The sequence below is a fragment of the Aptenodytes forsteri genome, unplaced genomic scaffold (genome assembly GCF_000699145.1).
Source record: "Aptenodytes forsteri isolate BGI_AS27 unplaced genomic scaffold, ASM69914v1 Scaffold272, whole genome shotgun sequence".
Lineage (NCBI taxonomy): Eukaryota > Metazoa > Chordata > Aves > Sphenisciformes > Spheniscidae > Aptenodytes > Aptenodytes forsteri.
Window position 1 is genome coordinate 151637 of NW_008794885.1, and position 24243 is coordinate 175879.

The window sequence follows — 24243 nt, forward strand, 5'->3', positions numbered from 1 at the left end:
TGCATGCTTCTACACACTACTTCCTAAATGTTAAACCTGGAGCATAATTACACTCGCTGGACTTTGATTTAGTTTGTATATACAGTTGGAAATATGGGTTACTTCCAGTGGGTCCTGATGGGGAAATGTTAGTCTTAAACAATTGCTTTCTCTCCAGCACTGGTATACAAACATGTGTTTTGCTTTTGGACATGGACTTTCCTGTGATGAATACCAAAATTTTTGCAACTGGAGAGAAATTGCTGTAAAAAGCATTTTATAAACTCAACACAGGAGCAGAATGCTTTGCAGTAATGAACGTTAATCTGTACCAGTATGTTTCTGAAGAGAACATACAAGGAGTAATTTTTTCCCAGGTATTTGAGTTGATAAGGTGCTACATTTGAGAAAATTCCTGATTACTTTATAGGGCTTTATTTTTCTGTTTGTTTGGTTTAGCGCTCCACTTATACATGTTAGCCTACATTTGCACAGGTTTCTTTTGAGATTTTTCCAAACGTCAAAAACTTTCTTCTTTTGGGATATGGGCCATTTTTGTTCTGCCTTATGCTAGGCACAATGCATCTGTGTTAGTTTGACTGGAGCATTTGGGTTATATAGACAGCACTAAAAATAAGGAAATAATTTCATAAGCTTTGGTGCATGTTGAGCATAATTTTCGTCGATTTTGTCCCATGTTTTACGTGTCATTTGCTCCTTATCCTGTCTCCTGTGGTACCCTTACAAGCAAATGGCAGAGTATAGTAGGATCTAATAAGGCTTGTTTTCAAGGAGACTAGGCTAAAACAATCTTGTCCGTTGTTGAAGGATAGCTACCCAAAGATGATAGGAAATCCAGCCAAACTCTTTTGATGGAAGTTGGCAAAGAGGCCGTGCACAAGGCAAAGAGCCTCCTTTGAACTCTTGTGCAGGAAAGATGCAAAATCTTAGAGGTAGTTACATGTTTCTCTTAGCTTTCTTTCAGGACTTCTGCCAGTGGTGCTGCACCTGCCTCATTTGTCTGAAGTCTGCTTCAGTTGTACAGATCATCTAGGCTTAGAGAGAAGGGGAGATGATACCTCTGTGTTAAATCTAGAGAATAGAGGAATATGACAAGGGTAGTCTGTTCCTTCTTGGAGTGATGTATCCTCCCTGAGACCTTTTGGGAAGTAATGCCTGTTGCAGTGCAGTGTCAGCCCTATTTCAGTGGTTGTCACATGAGTAGGCACTCATGCCTAATGCCGCTTAGGACAAGAGTATGACAGATTACGCTACATGGACCAAAGCTGCCTAGAATAAACCTTGTGGTCATTCTTATGGCTGAAAACACAAAGTAGTCTTTGGCATTGACAGCTATTGCACTGAATGATTAACTCTGGTCAGGGGGAAAAAAACGCTATTCTGTGACCCATTCAAATGTCAAACATGAATATGTTGTATTCAGTTGGATTTTGGAGGACAATACTTACATTTCACACTGGAAGCAAACAGCGTGATTGTACTGTTTCCAAGGGTGTCTGTTACTCTGGTCCATGCCAGCCTGTCACTTCACTTTTACCACCTCTGTCAAAACAAATCGTGTGGAGCCAGTTCTTGGTGTGTAATAGTCTGAAATGCTTGTCTCTTAATAGTCCTGTAAATAATTGTTATCTCAGTTTTATGTCTAAGCCAGAGCTGTAGTCAACAACTTTTTCACTAGCATTTTAAAGCTTAAATGAAGATTTAAGACAAAAATCTTAAACATCTTAGGATAAAACCATGGGAGATCTTGTTTTATAAGACTTATCTGTCACAGCGATAGTTCGGAACAAAAATATTAGTATTAGGCATTCTCGTCCCGTTTTAGCTTATAACTTTATTATATTTTTGTGTCCTTTAAGAAAAGTTGAATTAGTATATGAAGGCATTAATGTAGTTGTGTACTCAGCTGGGACTTAAGTGCCCTGGTTTTACAAGCTGGCCATGGTTAGATGCCCCTGTCTTTTCTGATGAACAGCCAAGCAACCCCTCCATGAAGGAAGAACATTTACTTCTCCCCACCGTCCCTCTGGTTACTGTTTTTCCCCTTTGGTTTTTTGCATGAAAAAAATCACAGTCCTGGTGGATAATAAGCTGAACACAAGCCAGCAGAACACCCTTACAGCAACAAAGGCCTGTATTGCTGTATTAGCAAGTGTGTAGCCATCCGGTTGAGGGAAGTGGCAGTGCCTACCTGTTCAGTACTGGCAAGGCTTCATCAGGAGAACTGTGTCCAGCTTGGGCTTCCTGTTGACATTGGTGTACTGAAACAAACCCACTGGAAGGGCTTGTCGAGATGACATGAGGAGTGGAGCATGTGATGAAGGAGAAGCTGGGGGAGTGAACTTACTCATTCTGGAGAAAAGGAGGCTAAGGAGGAGGGGAAACCTTCCTGCTGTCTTTGACTGTGTGATGGGGTGGGGAAGACAGAGTAATACTTCTTGCAGCTGCATAGTGCTTCCACATATTCCACTATGAAAAGTCAATAAGAGAAATCCTGATAAGCTATTAGGGAAAAAAAATTTTCACCATGAGGGATTTCAGGCATTGGAACGGATTGTCCAGAAAGGTTGTGGCGCCTCCATCCTGAGAGCAATTCAAAACTCAATATGGCCCTAGGCAACCTGATCTATGTTGGCTCTGTATTTGAGCTGGAGGTTGGATTAAGATCATCTCCAAGGTCCCTTCCAACCTGAATTATTGATTAGACTTGTTAGTGAGGTGAAAGCCCTTATAATCTTCTCTTTCTAAATGCAATGAAGGACTTATGCTTAGCTTTTGGTCCAGCTTGCCTATTCCAGGAGTGTTTATATGTGTTACAAACATACAGACATGCCACAGATTTGATCTTGTGCTGTAGAATGGTATGTATGGGGATCTCCTTCCTCACTTGTTCCTCTTAAGATTTAACACCTCTAATGGGTTTGTTTTTTGGAGATGAAAGGTAAATCAAATTAGCTTTGAGGTAAATAACAAGTGCGTCTGTATCTGAGGGACCAGTGACTGCTGCTCTCATTTTACTAAGATTAAGCTCTTAGCAGACAGTTGTGTCTCTTGCCTGTGTCAGTAATGCACCTGGTTATTTCATTAATAACAAGCAGGAGCATGCAAAATCAGGAGATGGTTGGATTTCTTCTTCCTAGGTCAAACTTCTGGATTTGCGTATACCAAAATGTTTGTAACACTTTTTGTATTTGACTTTCAATGTTCACAGCAATTGGAAGAAAAAAGTGAGGATGAAGAGGATAAAGAGTGCTTAAAGCAAGCAATAACTGCCCTACTAAATCTTCAAAGCAGTATGGAACGGATATGCTCCAAAAGTCTTGCAAAACGAAGGCTTAGGTAAACATGTTTCCATTTTTCCTGCTTTCTGCTCTTAATGCTTTGCTATAAATCCAGGGCTCCCAGTTTCCTCTTTTAGTAAACAATGAACAAAATAGTTTGTGACAAGCCTGCTTTTTCAGAGGAAGTGACATCAAAGCCAAGATAATTTGTTATTGTTTTAAAGCTGTTCTAATTTCTATGTGTCCTTGCATACTGGTAGTTGAGACGTTCTGAAAATTCACTGGTAAGTGGAAAGTTATGGCATTTGTGGGTGAATTATGCTCAGATAATAAATATCCACCTAAAAATATTGTAAAAGTACATTTCTGTGTGATTAGAAGGGAATGTTCTTGAATTTGAAACTACTTAGTTTTAAGAGTTTTTTGTGCAATAGCTAGTTAAAATTACCACTGGATAATAGAAATAGATACATAGATAACTAGTACTTAGTTGCACTGTTGTAGCAAATTCTGGATTATACTGTCTGCTGTTTGATTTAATGCTAATATTTATCCAGTTATTTAAACGTGTTAAAACTTTGCTTTTGCTCTTAAAATTGTTTCAATATTTTCTTTGTCAAACAAGTTCTGTGCTGCAAAGTGTAATCTTTAGGCTTGGACATGAATGCATTTAACAGCTTATTTTCTCTGAATGTGCTTCTTTCAAATTAATGCAGTCTAAAATTGTTTCTTGGCTATGGAAATTAGTCGTTTGTTAGGCTAAGAAGCACTAACTGGTTGCCTACTTCTGGTTGCCTGTGTTTAGGTAAAACATTTATTGCATAGAAGATAAGTAGAAAATTTATCAGATGCGGTACTTAAGAGAAACGTTAGTCAAGGCTTGCAATGGTGCTGATACTGAGTGCTGAAATTGCATTCTCAGTGGAATTCTCACCACTGAGAAAGGTGATCTTGTGTTTTTACTGTTAGTGGTGGTTGTGGTTTTTAAATACATGTATACTAATAGGCTGCCTTTCTCCCATCCGTCACTGAAGTGAATCTGCATGCCGATTCTATACTCAGCAGATGAAGGGGAAGCAGCTAGCAATTAAGAAAATGAATGAAATCCAGAAAAATATTGATGGTTGGGAGGGTAAGGACATTGGACAATGCTGTAACGAGTTCATCATGGAAGGAACACTCACGCGTGTAGGAGCAAAGCATGAGAGACACATATTTCTATTTGATGGCTTGATGATTTGCTGTAAGTCAAATCACGGCCAGCCAAGACTTCCTGGTGCTAGCAACGCAGAATATCGTCTAAAAGAAAAGTTCTTCATGCGAAAGGTACAAATCAATGATAAAGACGACACTAATGAGTACAGACATGCATTTGAAATCATCTTAAAAGATGAGAACAGTGTTATTTTTGCTGCTAAATCAGCTGAAGAGAAAAACAACTGGATGGCAGCATTGATATCTTTGCAATATAGAAGCACGCTGGAAAGGATGTTGGATGTAACAATGTTGCAGGAAGAAAAAGAGGAGCAAATGAGATTTCCAAATCCTGAGCTTTATAGATTTGCAGAACCCGACTCTGAAGAGAATATTGTGTTTGAAGAAAACATGCAGCCCAAATCTGGAATCCCCATCATCAAGGCAGGAACTGTTGTCAAGCTCATCGAGAGGCTGACTTACCACATGTATGCAGGTGAGGCACTTCATTTATATAGCCAAAACTCAAGGTGGTGACTAGTTTATGCTTCTCTTTCTATGTTAAATATATGCAGCAAAATATATAAAGTGTGTAGAAAGCAAATATGCTTTGCAGCGCACATATTCTAACATGCTTTTTGAGTTAAGGTTTTGAGATCTAAATATGCACCTCTGTAGCTGTTGTAGTTAAAAATATGAATCCTGTTTGGCTGAACGTAGTGGGATATGCATGTGCATAAGGTTATTCTCATGGACGGGATGGGGGGGTGGGGGCCTGCAGGAATTGAGCTCTAGACAATACTTTTTCCTGTATGCCCCAGGCTACAAGAATTGCCTTCCCTCGAGACTTCCAAAGCTGGGTGGCACATGAAGCACCAGCATTGTGGGAAAGAATTATGGGCCCAGTGTTTTCAGTTAAGGCTTGTACTCTATCAGCTATTACCTGTGTCCATGCTGGTGTGTAATGAAAAGATCAAATACCAGCTTGCTAGAAGCAGTCACTTGCATAATTTGGCCTCGGAACTTTGCCTTAGTCAGAATTTCAGTGCGGATTTGATTTAAGGACTTTTGACTTTGAGTTTCTGTTTGTGTTGAAGGTACATCGAAGGCAATTACGTGATCATCCAGTCCAACCTCAGTGTGTGGAGTTTTTCTTGATAATTTCCCAGGATTTTCATAAGCTGTGCTGAAAAGCATGGGCTTGGGCTTTGGGGTTTTTTTGTTGTTATTTTTTTGATTCTACCTGTATGTTAGTTATTCTAAAATTTCATGCATCTTGGTATTAGTGCTTCTCATATTCAACTGTAGATTCTTTTTTTTTTTTTTTTCCCCCCTTTCTTTTTACTGTTTACACTCTGATTATCCTAAATGGTTCTTCTGCAGCTCAGTCCTGGATACCCTGCATAGACCAGGAATAATTGTTTGGGGAGTAAGCAAATATAACTAGAGTAGTTTAGTACTTTTTGTTTATTTTTAAAATGCTTGTAAATACATCTGCTCACTCCACTACTTTTATTGCTCTTCTCCACATTTCCTTCAGTTGAGCTTTCCTAAGATTTATTAGAAACCCAAATGCAATATCGTGCTGGCAGTTTTTACCAGAGCAGTTTTGTGCCTGTCTTCATTTTCTTGTAACTTTATAAACTTTTAGCTCTTGGCTTCGAATTTTACAGACATGATTTATGACACAATTTTATGGTTTTTGAAGTTAAAATAAAACAATTCAGCCTTAGAGAAAGGAAGACACTTTTTTTTCTGTTAAAGCTAGCATTGTATTTGGCAGAGAATTAGCAAAAATAGTACTTCATTAGTGCCCTTGTGAACATTTGCTTTGCTTTGGCTAACTTGTGCACCATTGAGAATTGCCCTTTCCATATGTGCTGGGACTTTGCCGTAGCCTTGGTGTTGCTCCAGGTGCTAGCAGTGCTCTCCACATGTCATCTCTGTCCAGGGAGCCACAAACTACGTTCTCCAGTTCCATAAACCTGGAAGGCCTGTTTTTAAGGACTATGTGGCTTGTTGAAATATGTCTCTTGTATTGTTTTTTTGCATCTGCATGTCTTTTTGGCCTTTCTAGCACATAGGACATCAAGGAAGAATTCACATTGATTAGATCCACCTTTGTCCACAGTCATTTAAATCCCTGCTTGTAACAGCCCCTATTTAATAAAGCTTTAAGTAGGTTGCTTGAAGCCTAATGTTGTAGGTATGTGTGACATTGACCAAATTATTGTATGACAAAACTGAGAAAGTGGGTACTGTGAGATAGGCTGAAAGACTTTGACCAAAAGAATAAAAATGGTTGTCTTGTGATGTATTTAGTCTGTCTTTGTAGCCTTAAAGATCCTAGTGCAATGTACATGGACCTGATGCTGAATTGCTAGGTTGCATGTCATTTCTCAACACCTTTATCTTACCTTCTGTTTTATAATTGGTTTTCTATGAGGAAAAATGTCATCGTTTTAACCATTCTGTGCTGTCTTTTCCAGGGGAACAAAGAAATAGAGATATAGTGACTCAGCCAAAAATGCTCTGTTGTACAGGAAACAAGGTCCATTTACTATGTAAATCATTCAGTGTTTTGTTGCATTTTATGAGATGCAGTGAGCAGGGCAACAACTTTCCATAGTAACCCTTTAGTTCTTCTTTTGTATGCGTATCAGCTGAGTTCAAGGCTTCTGTTTTGCTGGGAGACATGGGAAGATGAGTACTCTGGTGATATTTAGCCAAACAGCTACAGACTGTAGAAATGCTTTCTTTGCCCCACGTAGGATTGTGTATGTGTGATTGTAATCTTAAAAGAATTTATTGACTTGCTATTCTGGCATATGAATATAAAGCCCTTACTTTTCTGAGGCGACTTTTCTCAAATACGGTGTGACTGGCTATGGCAGCCCTTGACCTGATAGTCTAAAGACAGTATTTATCGTAGCTGTTACTCTTCTCTAGGTTTGTAGGTCAAATCTATAAGGAATATTTGTAGGTCAAATATTATAAGGAATAATTACAGATATAATTGCAGAGGTGGTACCAATTTGCGCAAGTAGCTGAAGAGCAGTTTAGTTAGTTGTGTATTGAGGAGTATATGGGCTGTGTTCAGATGGTAGTCAAATCAGGTCTCAACTTTGTTGAGTCCCTCTCATTTGTAGATATAGGTGTTGGACCTTTTATTTTTTTTTTCCTCCACCTCCCTGACAATGCACAAACCAGCTTATCAGCTGACATACTTCTCTGTTTCGCTGTGGAACAGGGACAGGCTGGTAGCCTAGATCTAACGAAGCAGCGCTGCTGAGGGTAGGAGGCATCCAGCCACTGCGAAAGCTAGGACAGAGACACAGCCCTGACGGCCACCTGGCCACAAGGTGTGGCAGCCTGTCCAAACCATCCTGTGGTGGAAATACGGAGAAATTTCCTCTGCAAAAGCAGCTTTCCATATATTTTTACAGGAGAGAAACTGCCCTTCGATTAGAAATTCAGGTTCTGATCCTATTTGCATATTCTGGTGGGTTTTACTTGTTTTAATGTGTTTCTGTGTTCATTATCTCCTCCTTCGCCTGATTCTTGTTTAAGAGCAGCTGGGTTAGGTGGTACCAAGATTTGAAAGTCGTGGCATTTTTTTATCTATAGGGCAGTGCTCTTCTATTTTTAAAGCTTTGATATGTTAAGAGTGCTTGTGCGTCATCATAGTGTCCGTTTCCTTTCTTAAGGAATTCAAGGGTGATTATTTATAAATCCTTGTAGAACAAGTTATTGTTCTTTTTTAGCTTTCAAATTGGCTGTATTGAAGAGAGAATTATCACATGAGCAGACATCCTGACTAACTAGTGTTGTCTGTATTTTTTTTAACGCTTGCTCATATATTGTACACTATTTTGAGTTACAGATTTTGCTAGTAAGATAACAAGGTTAGACTTGATTTTCTGATCTACTTCGTTTGAAATTCAGTATGTATTGTGGATTTAAACGCTGACCCTACCTGTAAATAACAATAGCTATGACTCAGAACTTGCAATGATCTGAAAATGTTAATTGCTATGGAGGCTTTCTTTTTCTTGTAGACAAAAATCTATACAGAGTGGATGCTGTGTACAGAATGCAAGCCATGAAAACATGAGTTACTGTGCTTACTTCTATACTTGTTTTTTAGGACAAGAAAAATTGTATATTTTCATGATGAGGATAGGGATGACATTCTTCATGCAAAAGGATTTGGAGTTTTGCCTTTGAAAAGGATTTTAAACCGTACAGTTTCAAGGAGAGGTGGGAGGGGCGTTATGATAAGAAAAATGGAGTAATGAAGGACAGAGAGAGGGTAAAGCAGAATAGCCAATTGTTTAAGAAATGGGAATTAGCATACAACAGAAATGCAAGGAAATGCTGTGTTACACAATACATGGTTAATCTGTGTGACACATTACAGTAAACTGTTGCCCAAATGAAGACCTTAGTAGGATCTAAGAAAGGTAGAATGTTCATTCAAATGTACAAGATGCTGGTAAATAGTTAATGAGGATTTTTAAAAAAGCTCTTAAAAACCCATATTCCAGGAAACAAGTCTAATGGCTTAATATAGTGTTAGGTCAAATAATGCAGGCATTTTTTTTTCTTCATTACAGCCTATAGGAACTCCTGCTTCAAGTCCTGTGTGCTCCTCTTCAGCCACTCTGTGTTAGGAAAAATTACCAATTGGGGTTTGTTTTTAAAATCTGTATATGGATTTAATATGCAAAGCCATTGTAACCCACTCATTAATTTTGTCAGTGATAACAATGTTAACCTTGTTTCTAGTCAGCTCTGTGCAGTGCCAGAGTGCTGTCACTGCATTTCCTCGTACTTGAAAACAAATGGTTTTGCTTTTGTAATTAAGGGACATACTTTGGTTTTCTGTTTTGAATACTTGCTTGTTTTTAAAATGCATTTGAATATTTTAAAGGAACTGATATGTAATTAGTCAATTTAAATGAAATCTGTTGATTTTCTTGAAGTGAAATATAACCTCAAAGTGTAGCTGTCAGCTGAAAAAATACCTAGCCTGCCTTAACCACAACTGGTTATCAGTTGTATCAGTTTAGGGAAAACATTCTCCCCTTGAAGAGGCCATTTCTATCCAATGCGAAGTTACTTGCTATGTCTTTTGAGTTATCTTGTCCTGATCATTGTCAAAACCAAAGTTGTTTACTAGATGGCTCATAAATAAAATAATCTATTTATTATTTTCAAAATTGTTGAAAAAGAATCCAGTCTATTAATAATTGAAGGGAAAGAAAAAGTCATTGTTTTGAATTTTCAACAGAATAAAAATTGTTGTAAAATTCTGCTTTGTATTGCTATTTTAAGAGGTTCTGAATTGTTACCAAAGCAGTTTTGGTTTACATCATCTTCTCTGTAAATTGATAGGCCGGCATCCTTAATTTTAAAGGATACTTAAAGTTATTTTAAAGTATAAAAAAAAAATAGGTAATTGCTGACACGAGCATAAAATTATTCTTTGTCTTAGATCCCAACTTTGTTCGGACTTTTCTAACAACATATAGATCCTTCTGTAAACCTCAAGAGTTGCTGAGTCTGCTAATAGAAAGGTATGCTACTGTTAAATATTGTTCATAGGAAGTGCAAAAATTTATTTAAAGTTATTTTAAAGTATAAAAAAAAAATAGGTAATTGCTGACACGAGCATAAAATTATTCTTTGTCTTAGATCCCAACTTTGTTCGGACTTTTCTAACAACATATAGATCCTTCTGTAAACCTCAAGAGTTGCTGAGTCTGCTAATAGAAAGGTATGCTACTGTTAAATATTGTTCATAGGAAGTGCAAAAATTTATTACTTTTATTTTTACTTGGAATAGAGTTTGTAAGATTCTTGTTTTCCAGTTGGTTTTGATTCACTCCAAACACTTTTTAAAAATTTGTCAGATTCAAAGATTGCATGTAAAATGTGCAAGTTATATCCAGAAGCTTTAGGATCGTTCAGGTAGCTCCAGTAACTTCCAGCATCCCACAGTTTTGTCTTTGAAAACTGTATTATTATTGACCTTAGCAAATCTTCCTATGTGCTTACCAAGATGTAATATTCTGACATGTGGAAATGTTCTGAATTTTGAGCTATCTTTTAATCAACATTTTATTTGTGCATGCTGTGAGTAAGATTAGTGTAATAGGAGCCTAGTGCTTATACGCATCTTCTGTGCTAGATTTGAAATTCCAGAGCCTGAGCCAACAGAAGCTGATCGTATTGCTATGGAGAATGGAGACCAGCCTCTTAGTGCAGAGCTGAAAAGATTTAGGAAAGAGTACATTCAACCTGTGCAGCTACGGTGAGTATTGCATCGGTGTGAGCCAAACTGACTTCCTTTAAGTCTTTTGAAGTACCATCTTTTGGATGTGGTGGCTCTTTGTGATACCAGCAGCCTTTCTTGTAGATGCTTATAGACAGCGTGCATGGGCAGTCAGCTGTTTTGACCTTGCTACTTGAAAAGCTGGTGGGAATTTGAATTCATGGTATGAAAAGACTTGGTAAAGGCTTGTGCTGAGTTTCAGACTATTAGCGTGCAAATTATTCTTACGCTTGCCATTTTTTTAAATCCATGTTTCTGCAAGGCTATACAGCATAAGTGTGCCACAAAGAGGTAGGCAGAGAACACTTTAGATAATGTTCTTTTTATGAACAATAGCATTACTCTGACTTCTTTAGAGTAGAAAAACGCTTATAGCTGGTTGCTGGTGAAATGCAGACAGTAGAATAATTGATTTTGGTCTGCTGATTCTGATATTCCTGTGAGCCCTCGCCTACTAAAAGCCTTCAAATGCTAGACATGAAGATAGACTGTATTGCAGAGTGCTTACTTACCCTTTACTTTTGCAGAGTATTAAATGTATGTCGACACTGGGTAGAACACCACTTCTATGACTTTGAAAGAGATGCTGATCTTCTGCAACGTTTGGAGGAATTCATTGGAACAGTAAGAGGTACTTATGGTTTCTTAAGTGCTGGCATTTATCATAAAGCATCCCTTTTCAAAGGTATGGAATGGGATCGCTTTTCCTTTTGCTGAGCAGATAAAGAAAAACAGGACTGCTTATTAAATACTTCACAAAGAATATAAAATAAACCTTAATTTAAAAAAAAAAACCACTATTATTCAAAGTCTGGCCCCTGTTCAGAAGAATGTTATTTATATCCTGATAAATAAGTATTGGTTTTGTTATAAAGGGACTGAAATAATGCAAAATAATAACTGAGTAATGATCAAGACAGTAATTGCTTTGATTGTCCTCTTACAAAAATTACCCCTGTGTATAGTTTAAGTCTGATGGTGGAAACCACTATTTCTTTGAAGTGAGGGTTTTCCAGCTATTTCACAGTGCATATTAGACCTGTAGGACACCTTCCAGTTGTGTTTGTACAGGTCTTTCCTCTTCCTTTGTAAGAAAAACTGAGACAGCTTCAGGAGCAGTTTGTAGGAAAATGTTATGTTAGAGAAGTATTTAATGGTTATTTAGCAATTAAAGAGAGGGAGAGAATGAGCCAGCTATTTTAATGTGGGTTACTGGTAAATTTTCAATGGACTTCCCATCTCATGCATGAAATTCTTACGGTGTAGAGCTAAACAGGCATTTGGCCTTTGGTTTTTATTCTGAGCTTTGATGCTAAATGCAGTAGAGGGAGAAGCTTCTCCCTGTTTGTTATTTTGCCCTTCTGTTATCTGAGGTAAGCATGTACTCTTGCCCAAAGTATAAAGTTCAGGGTGTTTACAGAAGTGCATTTTGGGCAAAGGAAGGTTAGTTCCCATAAACTCATTGTAAAGTCAGAAAAGAAAGGAAAACACCTGATTTGGAGCAGGAGCCTAATTTGGGTGTTCTGAATTGTCCTTGGGCAAACTTGGCGTGCTCAGCATTGTCTGAGGAATGCTTCTCTATATGTTCGGATGCTTTGAGACTTGTGTGAGAACACCACTTATGCACTTCTAAAGAATATATAGTTGCTTTAATTTAGTAGGTTTTGGGTTTAAATCCAAAGATTTCTAAATTACACTGACCTCTTTGGAAAAACAGTATTAAGAGTAACTAAACAGTAATTTTCTCTCTGTGTGCCAGGCAAAGCGATGAAGAAATGGGTTGAGTCGATCACAAAGATCATCAACCGGAAAAAGCAGGCACAAGCCATTGGGCCAAGTCACAACATTACTTTTGAGAGCCCACCTCCAGCGATTGAATGGCACATAAGCAAACCGGGACACACAGAGACTTTTGACTTGCTCACTTTGCATCCAATAGAAATTGCTCGGCAGCTCACTTTACTTGAGTCAGATTTTTACAGGTAACTTTCCTCCATTGAAAAACACATGACACAAACCAAAATATTCTCCAGCATGAAATTGTTTCTGCGGGCCCCTGCTGTGAAGCCCCACGGTAGGTCAAGGGACTTTACCAATGCTGTATATTAATTGCTATTTTTTCAGAGGGGAAAAAAAAAAAATCTAAAAAATAGTGTTTCTCATATCCTCCCCAAGTTAACATGCAGTACATGTGACTGATGCATACTGTTAATTGCTTTGTGCTGCAGGTTTCTCTTGGTATTTTCTGATCAACCTTTGAGAAGTATGAACATTAATTAAATCAGTTTTCTTCATATCCTAGTTTGTGAAGCAAATTATGGACCATGTCAGATCTCACCAGCTGTCTGTGAGAGGTTGTTCAGGCGTTGGAAGCTCACATTTTATTATGGTGAATGAGATGTAGACTTCATTCTTCATTTAGATGAACAGAGGTGTGGTTAATTGTCAAATAAATTAAGAAATATTTACACACTAAAAAAGAAGCGTAGAAATACCAATCGCTTAGTCATGTGGGGAGCCTAACATTATAGAAGAGAAGTGATGCCTTAAGAATTTATTTCCAAATATTAATTCCAAATTCACTGGAGATAAAGAGGGTTTGGGAAAATAATATAATCTGCCCTGCTTTTAATTACATTTTTTGATACATGCATCTACTTTTCTAGAGCTGTGCAACCATCTGAACTAGTTGGAAGTGTGTGGACAAAGGAAGATAAAGAAATTAATTCTCCTAACCTTCTCAAAATGATAAGGCATACAACTAACCTCACTTTGTGGTTTGAAAAGTAAGTGACTTTCCTGAATCTGCACCTACTCCATTTCTGGACATTTACAGTCCATTCAGGGATATACTGTGAAAAATTCTGTTCTGGGAGAATTCCAGTTTTAAGTTTAGATGTGTTTAGTGTGTTTAGATGCTACAACTGGTCCCTGCGAGAATTTTACCGTAATGGTTTCAGCTTTTTATTCTTAGAATATTTTCAAATGTTTATTCTCTAAACATTTTCAAAACTGTGTCAAGTAATTTGATAAACTTTTCATATTTGTTTGTGTTGCGACTTAATATTTGATTTTGGAAAACTCATCAACGCTGTAATACAAAATCAAATGTTCTTGTGTATTTAGATGCATTGTAGAAACAGAAAACCTAGAGGAAAGAGTAACTGTAGTGAGCCGGATAATTGAGATCCTGCAAGTTTTTCAAGAGCTAAACAACTTTAATGGTGTCCTTGAGATTGTCAGCGCTATGAACTCCGCAGCAGTGTATAGGTTGGATCACACATTTGAGGTACAGTGAAATGTTTTCCATTTTTGGTATGGAAGTGTAGTGCAGTGCACCTTAGCTACACTAAAAGCCTGTCTTTTCAGTAAGCATGTCCTTCAAAGAATGAGCAAGGAAGGTAAATCCCCCAACAAATGAATCAATCAGGGTGTTAGAGAGGGTTTTTTTTTTCTTGGTTTCAGAAGCAAGAAATCAATCCTCACTTAAGAAAGGCAGAAAAAGGTAGCAAGATCCTGAGATGGTGGGGCACTGTCCTCATGGTCACTGACTTAAATATCAGTGGGAGACCATTACTTCTCAGTATTGTTGCTGGGCTACACCTTTACCCTGTCTTTGCAAACAACCTGTTTCATCTCTCTTTTTAGCAAATTCCAAGTCGCCAGAAGAAGATTTTAGAAGAAGCTTATGAGCTGAGTGAGGATCATTATAAGAAATACTTGGCAAAACTCAGGTCCATTAATCCTCCTTGTGTGCCTTTTTTTGGTAAGTACGTTTGGTTCAAATGAGCTGTATCACGCATAAACATTTGGAAAGTGTTGAGCTAGGGCGCTAAACAGAATATGAACAATAGTGTGAAGTCAGTTTTTACAGGACAGTTGCATTTGAATTTCAGGTGCCCAGACATTCATTGCATATATGTGAAAGAAAAATTAAAGTGACTATTAATTGCAGATGTTATTTGCAGTAAAAATAAGTATATCTGCGATATCTTATTTACATATTTACTCATTTTTACTTTGAATGTGTTTTGAACTGTGTTGTGACCATAAATGCCTTAAATGGAAGGCAGTCACATTAGAAATATTATTGCCATTGACTAGTAGAGAAAGATTCTTCCCCATCAAGAATTCCAAGGATTCTTAAAGCTGGAGTTTTAATTTTTATAGTTTCTTATAACTAGAGTCTTATTTCTATTAAAAAGTCTTATTTCTACAAAAACAGAGTTTGGAAAGAAAGCCTCTTCTTCATTTTCAGACTTAACAGTTCTTCTTTCAAGTAGATTGCTTGGAATTGCTGATGTTTAGCAAATTGTGAAGTTAAGCACATGGCATTCCTGTTCTTTAGCAAGCTACTTGGATGTTTGCTGCAGATCAGTTCCAACTCTGGACATTACACTTGTCCAGCATAGGCTTCAGGCTAAAAATGAAGGAAAATAGTGTTGATGGCTTTTTTGGCCTTTTACAGATTGGGGAAAGATATATTCCAGAGCTCTGCAAAGAAAGATAAGATAACTAAGAAATCTCCTGTCCTGCTTCAGAGATGAGTCGAGATTAGCAGGATCACATGTGAATAGCTTCAGTTATTTCTCTCAAGTTATACTTAAGAGTCGTAGTGGCAGTTCCAGATATATTATCTGTGGACTTGAGAGCGCTCTTTTCTTTCTATTCTTCAAATGATTTGATGCAATCATGAAGCCAGGAGCGGAGAGTGGAACAGAAGAATAAAACCTGAAAATAATTTTTTGGCGCTTAGCTGGGGTCTCTAATGGAGTAGAGCTGAACTGAGGCAGAACAGTTGAGAGAAAGCACTTGAGTTCAGTGTACTCCTGTCTTGCAAAATGCTAATAGTGTTCAGTTGTGTTAGCTTCCTGAAAAGTAGAATCTCAAAAGACTTTGAGATTTTGATGCAAAAAAGGCAGCTTTCTGGGAAAGGCATATTAAAATATTTAAATTGTTGCCCTTATTTGAAAATTAGGTGTGATTCTCTTATTGACCCTAACAGACAATTTTTCTAAATAATTAGAATACACAAGTTAAATTCTTTAAGAATTCTTTGTATTCCAGTCATGTGACTTCCTCCTTGTTTTGTACTATGTGTTGAGAACCTCTTCTGTGTGCTCTTTAGGGATTTACTTAACTAACATCTTGAAAACAGAAGAAGGCAACCCTGAATTTCTAAAGCGACATGGGAAAGAACTTATAAACTTCAGCAAGAGAAGAAAGGTAGCTGAAATAACAGGAGAGATACAGCAGTACCAGAACCAGCCATATTGTTTAAGAGTGGAATTTGACATCAGGGTAAGTGGCATTATTTCCTTGAGTCCATGCACTGAGCTACTTTTGTGGCGAGACTGTCAGATGATAGACCATAAGGATAGACTGAATTCACATGGATTCAATCAGAATGAATCAGAGACGAGCAGAAGGCCTGTCATAAAATCTCTGTCAGGTCTCACTGTAAGAAAGGGCAGAAAGTTCAATGCTTGCAGTTTGGTGCATGTTGTTGGGTTTGTTTGGGGGTTTTTGTTTGGGTTGTTTGTTTTCCCCAGCTATTGGGATGTTGGTTGGTAGATCTTACTGATCAGTGTTAAACAGGAACAGAAACTGCCAGATTCTCACTGTCCATCACTCATTTGCGTTTATTTGTCCAGTGACTCCAGTTGTCTTTTTCCTCCTCTGTTACACTGCCTTATGTTTCCAGGTTTACCTGATAGCACTGCGTTTTACATCATGTGTTGGTGGTGATGATGCTCATGTTTTTCTTTCTCCTGGCATTTGTTCTCCTTGGCCTGTGGTGTTCTCTAAGCAACCCTCTCTCTGTTTGCTTTCCTTTCTTCCTTTACTTTTTTTTAATTATCTTTTGAGCTATATACTTTCAGAGAGTCATAGGACAGGTTATCTTAAGAGATTCTGCAAAATTTTCTTTTGTTATTTGTTCTCCTCAGGGTTTGACAGAATGCGTTGAGAGCAGTCTTCCCTGCATCAGTGTAAAGATGGACTTCATACAGCTTCTTCTGAAGGTGTTTGAGATACCCTGGTCTGATTTTTGCACTGCAGAAAGTATTTAGGGTACTTGCACAGTTGGTTTTCAGGCCAACCATAGCAGTGGCAATGCCCAGCAAAGGGCTGGCAACAGATTTAATAACTTAAAAATCGATCATTACTTCTGACTCTAGCATTTTCTCTCTTCTCTGGAACAGTTGGGATCGTTTGTGCAGTAGAAACAAACAGTACTAAGCTACGAAGAAGTAGCTTAGCTGACAAGTTTTCTACCTTCATGTATTTCAGAGATTTTTTGAAAACCTGAATCCAATGGGAAACAGCATGGAGACAGAATTTACAGATTATCTGTTCAACAAGTCACTAGAGATAGAGCCACGAAATGTCAAGCCTCCACCAAGATTTGTTAGTATTCAATTTTTTTAAAAAATTTTTTCAAAAAATGCTTACATTTGTCTTTCACAGATAGCAGAAGTCATTTTAGATCTCTAACTTCATAAATACAAAGCTACCTTTAGGTGATATTGTGGCCTTTTGATTTTGTTTGATATTATCTTTTTTGTCATTTCAGCCCAAAAAATACAGCTATCCTCTCAAGTCCCCAGGTGTTCGTCCCTCTAATCCAAGGCCAGGTACCATGAGACATCCTACACCCCTGCAACAGGAGCCAAGGAAAATTAGTTACAGCCGCATCCCAGAGAGCGAGACTGAAACTACAGCATCTGCACCAAACTCTCCCCGAACACCTTTGACCCCTCCCCCTGCTTCTGCTACTTCAAGTACTACAGATGCCTGCAGTGTGTTTGACTCAGATCCTTCAAGTCCTTTTCATGCAAGTAGGTGCTAATAGATAGTCTACCAAGAATGTGTATTAAATTTTGTGGTGTTAAACAGGTGAAATCACGTTTAGTCTTCTAAAGTGACTATAGAAATAGTTGCTTTTGTCTCCTTGTGGCAGCAAAAACTTCCAGTGTTTTACTCCTTTTTTAATAAGTTTTTATTGTAAAGGGAGAAACTGAACAATTAAGTGTGTTACATAGAGTATTACATGTCTTTGGAGAAACTGTCAAAACAGAAGGCAGAGATATATTTCTAGTGCCCATATATGTCCCAAACAAACATTTGTGGGATTTGCTGCCATATATATGTGGTGAATGTATTCGGTGAGTATCTGTTTGATGGTAAACAACGAGAATAAAAATGCATGTTTTGTGGGTGCCTTATTCTGCTGTCTGCCATTCCGAATTGGTCTCAGTACACATGGATGGTTTTCCTGCAGAACTTAAAATCAGTATTTCCCTGCTTTAAATCCATCAGGACCCATCGACACCTATTTTTCTTCTGTCTTCACCAACATACAGGGAAACTCATATTTTATGGTGTGCTTTCAGTAATTTGTAGTGGATGTAGCCTCCTTTCATGAATGAGGGCTTTCAAAGGAAGTACGAAGTTAGTCCTGTGTTCAGCTGGTTGCCACAAGGAGGTGAAATGACTTGCTAAAAGCAGAAGTTGCTTAGCACAGCAGTGACATTGCTGAGTGTCCAAGCCCAGTCTCTGCAATACCTCTTCAGAAGAAGATACTTCTTCCTTGTTGGGTTGGCCCACCAACTGCAGGTTCAGGATACTGTTCTAGTGCTGTTGTGATACAAGAACAACTTTGTGGTGTGGTTTTGGTCTCAAGGATGTGCAGGAACTGATGGCCACAGATATGATTGCAGCTCAGAAAAGCAGTTTGTCTGGAAGCTGCAAGTTAGAGGGTTGTTACATTGTCTTTCTTAACACCTTCCTGATTCATGCTGCTTTTTATGAGCAATTACTTTATTATTTGTGACACCTTTATTGACAGTAATAAAGGAAATATACTGAGTCGAACAAAGGTTCATCATTATCAGGACTTTTTTTTTATGTTCACTAGGATCTGCTTCTGTGTCATCCATAAACTTTACCAAAAATTCAGATGAAGCTCATGTCCCCCCTCCAGTTCCTCCACGAAGAAGACCAGAGTCTGCCCCAGCTGAATCCTCTCCATCAAAAGTAAGTAAGGAGAAAAAAGGGCATTTTTTTCTGGGAGCAGAGGGTAGCAGGGTATGATAGAAAATTAACTCTTAAAGATAGTACATGTATTTTTTAGGAACTGTATGTGAAAGAGTAAGCAGCCATGTATTTCAAGCCTTCACAGCTCTGCCTTATTATGTCCTGATCCCAAATGAATGAAAATTAACACATGGGACCTGAATTTAGGGTTAGAAATGTCTCTTGTCTACTGATCCGCTATGCTCAGGCCCTCACATTGCCTGTGAGAACTTGAGGCTTCAGGCAGATGTTTCCATCTGTGATAATTGTCCCAGAGTATCATTTTGGGGTGTATAAGTGGGGGTAAAGAACTGAAGAACAGTAATGATGGAAAGTGATGTACACACCTCAGTCCTCTGAAAAGGTTCATTAGAATATTTCACTCTGATGCTGTGGTGCTCAGTGCTTTCTTTCCCTTCTTGATTACCTGTCCTGTCTGCCTGCCTGCTTGAGCCATTGCTACATTTTCCTTTTGCCTTCGTCTGGCATTTGGGATCTGATCCAGCCTTTGTTGCAGACAGTGTCAAATGTCTCTTGATTTCAGTGGGAGCTGGTTTGTGACTTCAGAGAATTGGGTGGATTTGAAAATCTCACTGAAAATTACTTAGGAGCCTGTATGCCTTTGAAGAGGGCTTGTATATGGCTCTTCAGCAAGTTGTTTTCAGACTACAGGTGACTGCTGTCAGCCAGAAGAGTTGAACACATCACGTTCCTACCAAAATGTAACTGAAAACATCGTATACGTGATAGGGTGTTGGAGACCAATTACCCTGTCACTGTGGTCTGCAGCTTGGGAACTGTTCACTTCAATAATTCTGACTACTTAATTCCCTCTTCTAAGCATAGTTTTGGTCCGCCCCCCCCCCCCCCGTTTAGCATCATCTGCCTCTCCTTTTTCCGCATTTTCTTGGGGAAATATCTGGTGGTGTTATCCACCCCAAGTGCTTGTTACTGGGGAGGTGGTGGAAGATATTCAGACCTACCCAGCAAGCAGACCTGGAACTAGTGTGGAAATTGTTGCTTTGACCATTCTTTGCCTTGCCTTTGTCCCTCTCTGTGCATCTTCATTCCTTCCATCCTTGGCTGTTAACTCATGTATTGATATACCCTTGCTCTCCCCCTGCACATCCAGTCTCAGTCTTTTCTGACTGCATCACTCTGAGAAACAGGTTTTTCAGGCACCGCCACTCCCTTTTGCTTCCTTACTCCCCATCTTCATTCTGCACCTGCTTACTGTGCCTCCTCTTTAACTGGATAAGAGCAATCTGCAGTGCAGGAGCTCTGCTTCCATTTCACAGCAGTGTCCTGTTCTTTACTGCCACTCTAAAATTTTATTGAATTAAATGTTTGTGTACCTCAGATTACTTCTGCGCACCTGGACAGCCCACCAGCAATCCCTCCTAGGCAACCAACCTCTAAAGTGTATTCACCAAGGTACTCAGTGCCTGACCGGACCTGCATCTCTGACCCCCCTGAAAGCCCTCCTGTGTTACCACCACGAGAACCTGTGCGAACTCCAGATGTTTTCTCTAGCTCACCACTACACCTCCAACCTCCACCATTGGGAAGAAAAAGCGAACTTGGTAACACCTTTTTCCCAAACAGTCCATCTCCGTTTACTCCCCCTGCCCCTCAGACACCTTCTCCACATGTAGCACGGAGGCATCTTCCATCACCACCTTTGATACCGCAAGATGTGGACCTCCATTCTGTTGCTGGACCACCTGTTCCTCCACGACAAAGCACTTCTCAACATATCCCAAAGCTTCCTCCAAAAACTTACAAAAGGGAGCACACACACCCGTCAATGCATCGAGACGGACCACCGTTGCTGGAGAATGCCCACTCCTCCTGAACTATCCCTTGCGCTGGGAGTTGCATTTTCCTGGTGCTACGTCTGTTGCTGGCAATGGATGCACTGAACCTGGTGGTGCCAAGGAGTTGCAATGTGTATGCCAAACACTAAAAACTCTCCAATAGATTGGAAATTCAGTGTACAGAAATGGAATTGCAAAAACAGACATTCTAACGGAAAAACCGGTTAACTTGCTATTCTTGTTTTAGTATGCAGGACATTGTTCTAAAGTAATTGGACAACTGATTGTACCAGAAAACAGACTTGAGAGACTTCTTTGGCCAATGAGCAGAGACTGTGTTTGTGTAATGATCAATAATGCCCAGTACAGGAAGGAAAACAGTCTTGTATCCATCAGTTCCATGCAGTGGCACAGTTTTTGGAATGAAAACATTATGCACTTTTTTTAAATCTCAAACAGGGAACTTTATATTCTTCTTAATTTTCCTTTGCTTTACTCCCTGCTTTAAAATACCTTCCTAAAATTATGAGGAGGACTGTGAGGAAGATCTGTGGTACCTAACTGAGCTAGAATTAAGGCAAAGCACTGTATTGCGGTCCTGTTTACAAGTTGTTACAATGAGTAGTAGGGGGTACCTAGGCTTCACCAAAGAGGTACTTTATTATTATTTTCTGAAATATTATGGTGCCAGTTCAAAAATAAATTTTTGCCAGGAAGCATAATGTCTAATTATTGCTTTCTTTAGATAGAGCAGATGAAAGTCTTACATCATTAAGATGACAGCAAGTTTTTTTTTAAAAAGCAGCACTACCATCCGAAGTAAATATACTACATTTAGAAGACTGTTAATCTCTGCTAGGTTATGTCACATTCTTTTTAAGGTTTACTGATAATCCATTTCATGGCTAGTAGCTATTCTTTTTCAGTCATGCCATGAAAACAGTCACTTGTGAAAAGGAGCACTCACTGGTCAACTTCCATAGCTATTGTCATGTTTTACTAACAATAGATTAATCAGCATACATAGAATTGCCTTGCAGTTGCATAAATCATGTGTATATAGTGAACATTGCATAAATATACTTGCAGATTGTTTTTAATTTAATTGAAATAAAGATACAGATATGTTTGGCTGACATACGTTAAATTATTATACGGACAAATGTACAACTCATTTTTTTGGTTAAGCACTGAAGGGGATAAAAGCATATGTTGTGGCACATATTTTTCCTAGTTCAGTGTATGTATTTGAGTAATGAGAATCTAAAGAGAAGTCGGTTTTGGCATGTGTTACAAAGTAATAATTTAGTAATATTTGAGAAGCTGGTTTACTCCCAAGGTGAATTATTATGCATTACAAAACTTCTTACACCTCCTGTATGACACTTGTTAGAAAAATTCAAACTTATATTAATCTTTACAGTAGCTTTCTATGCCCAAAATACACATGATGGAACATGTACTGATATAAGTATCATGACATGGATTATCCATAAACCTGTGTACTGCTCTTCAACTCTAAACGATGCTGTGACAGTAATGCATGACAGTTATTGAAGAAAAGAAGCTCTATAATCCCTACTACAGTATGTATGTGAAGCGTAAAGTATCTCATCTTCAGTTAATATGGCTTGTGGGTCAAAGTAAAATTCTAACACATTTCCTCTTTGGAAGAAGAGAAGATGCTTTCAGTGTCTTGGAAAGCTGTGTCATTAGAGATGGTGTTAGTCAAATGATGACGGAAATCCCCTTTTTTAATGCTTTCCGCAATGCCATTGATCAGTGCCCCTTGATCCTTTAGTGTGGTCATTACATTTTAGAAAGTGTTCTGATTTCATCAACAAGAACAGCAGTTTTCATCATAGTCAAATGTTGAAATTTGTCAGTTGTACTCTTTCTTTGATGTCTTTAACAATGTTGTTTTGAAACATTTTCCTGGCAAAAGAAGAAAAAGTAAAGATCTCTAAACCTCGTCTTCAGAGGAGAACATTATATGGGAGCTTTGTAAAAACCCTCAAGCTACAGGAGACGTAGTTTAGGTTATCGGTTCTTTGGATATAAACACCACGATGGGCATACTGTTCGCAATGTCATCTAAATTATTAGCTCATCAATGGATTACCAGGGAAAACTCCTTAAGTTTAGACTTTCTGATCTGTATCTTTTCTTCTGTACGCTCTTGTCTGTGCTATTTTCAGCCAAAGCAGACCAGGCAGAAGGAATGATCCAGTGGTTAGGTTGCTCAGCTAGAAGGAGAGACCTTGCATGGATCCTGCTAATCAACAGATTTCTTGAATGTCAGTAGGTCTCTGTTTCCCTTTGTGAAATGTGGAATGCTGTTTCTCATATTTATGGTTGAGGATAAAAGTCCTTTACTGGTAAGGTACTCGGACAACAGGTGATAATGGTCACCATGCAAGAACCTAACTTAAATGTGCTTTGGAGCCCAGCAGAATGGGTCAGTCATACAGTGCACAAACCACAGTGTTCACTCAGCTGCAAACAGGAGAGACACAGTGAGAATCAAACCTCTTGGATTTAGAATAGGAGTTGAGTACAACTGCTAAGCCACTGGTTCGTCTAATGACAGCTTTATTTGTATTAATAATTTAATCTGGAATGACTTTTTATTTGGACCATGTTTGCATTAGTTGACAATACTTGTCACATAGAAAATGAAATCGTTTTAATGATGCTATCTGTCTCCTTGGTAAAATGACCCTGGATGGTCTGGTGTGGCCTGGGATGATGATGTAGCCTGGACAATGAAGCATGCTTGTGTGGAGGCTAGGTGAGTTGCTGTATTACTCTAGAGTGCTGATATATGGCTAAAAGTCAGCCTGAACAACTGCAAACTGTGTAGGCAGGGTTATAGAGGTCAGCAGAATTTTATAGGTGCAGTACTTAACAATTTGTGCTGTTTCACCTCAAGGTCTCTACTTTATATATAGTCTAGTGCAACAGTGGAGCATAACCTCGGTTTGTTCATTTTCTTCCAGAGTGTCATGGTTGTGTGTTAGCTCAGAAAAGCCCTCTGGGAATTTGGAAGTGCTAGGATTCCAAGTGCAAGGTCCTGCACCTGGACTGGGGCAACCCCCAGTATCAATACAGGCTGGGGGATGAAGGGATTGAGAGCAGCCCTGCCGAGAAGGACTTGGGGGCACTGGTGGATGAAAAGCTGGACATGAGCCAGCAATGTGCGCTTGCAGCCCAGAAGGCCAATCGTATCCTGGGCTGCATCAAAAGAAGCGTGGCCAGCAGGTTGAGGGAGGTGATTCTGCCCCTCTACTCTGCTCCGGTGAGACCCCACCTGGAGTACTGCATCCAGCTCTGGAGTCCTCAGCACAGGAGAGACATGGGCCTGTTGGAGCAGGTCCAGAGGAGGGCCACGAAAATGATCAGAGGGATGGAACACCTCTCCTATGAAGAAAGGCTGAGAGAGTTGGGGTTGTTCAGCCTAGAGAAGAGAAGGCTCCGGGGACACCTTATTGTGGCCTTTCAATACTTAAAGGGGGCTTATAAGAAAGATGGGGACAGA

The 24243-nt window shown here is 38.9% G+C and overlaps 1 protein-coding gene across 1 annotated transcript in view; it reads left to right on the top strand.

Annotated features, from left to right (window-relative positions):
• SOS1 (SOS Ras/Rac guanine nucleotide exchange factor 1) overlaps window positions 1–21841 on the top strand; it is a 54790-nt gene extending 32949 nt beyond the window's left edge. The window contains exons 10-23 of the mRNA XM_009274824.1: window positions 3212–3339; window positions 4316–4971; window positions 9973–10054; window positions 10669–10791; window positions 11340–11443; window positions 12572–12794; window positions 13479–13598; window positions 13939–14101; window positions 14461–14578; window positions 15941–16113; window positions 17104–17220; window positions 17387–17651; window positions 18731–18849; window positions 20249–21841. Coding sequence (XP_009273099.1) covers window positions 3212–3339; window positions 4316–4971; window positions 9973–10054; window positions 10669–10791; window positions 11340–11443; window positions 12572–12794; window positions 13479–13598; window positions 13939–14101; window positions 14461–14578; window positions 15941–16113; window positions 17104–17220; window positions 17387–17651; window positions 18731–18849; window positions 20249–20743 — 2886 coding nt within the window. The 3' untranslated portion in view covers window positions 20744–21841. The remainder of the gene's footprint in view (window positions 1–3211; window positions 3340–4315; window positions 4972–9972; window positions 10055–10668; window positions 10792–11339; window positions 11444–12571; window positions 12795–13478; window positions 13599–13938; window positions 14102–14460; window positions 14579–15940; window positions 16114–17103; window positions 17221–17386; window positions 17652–18730; window positions 18850–20248) is intronic.
• Window positions 21842–24243: the final 2402 nt, after the last annotated feature.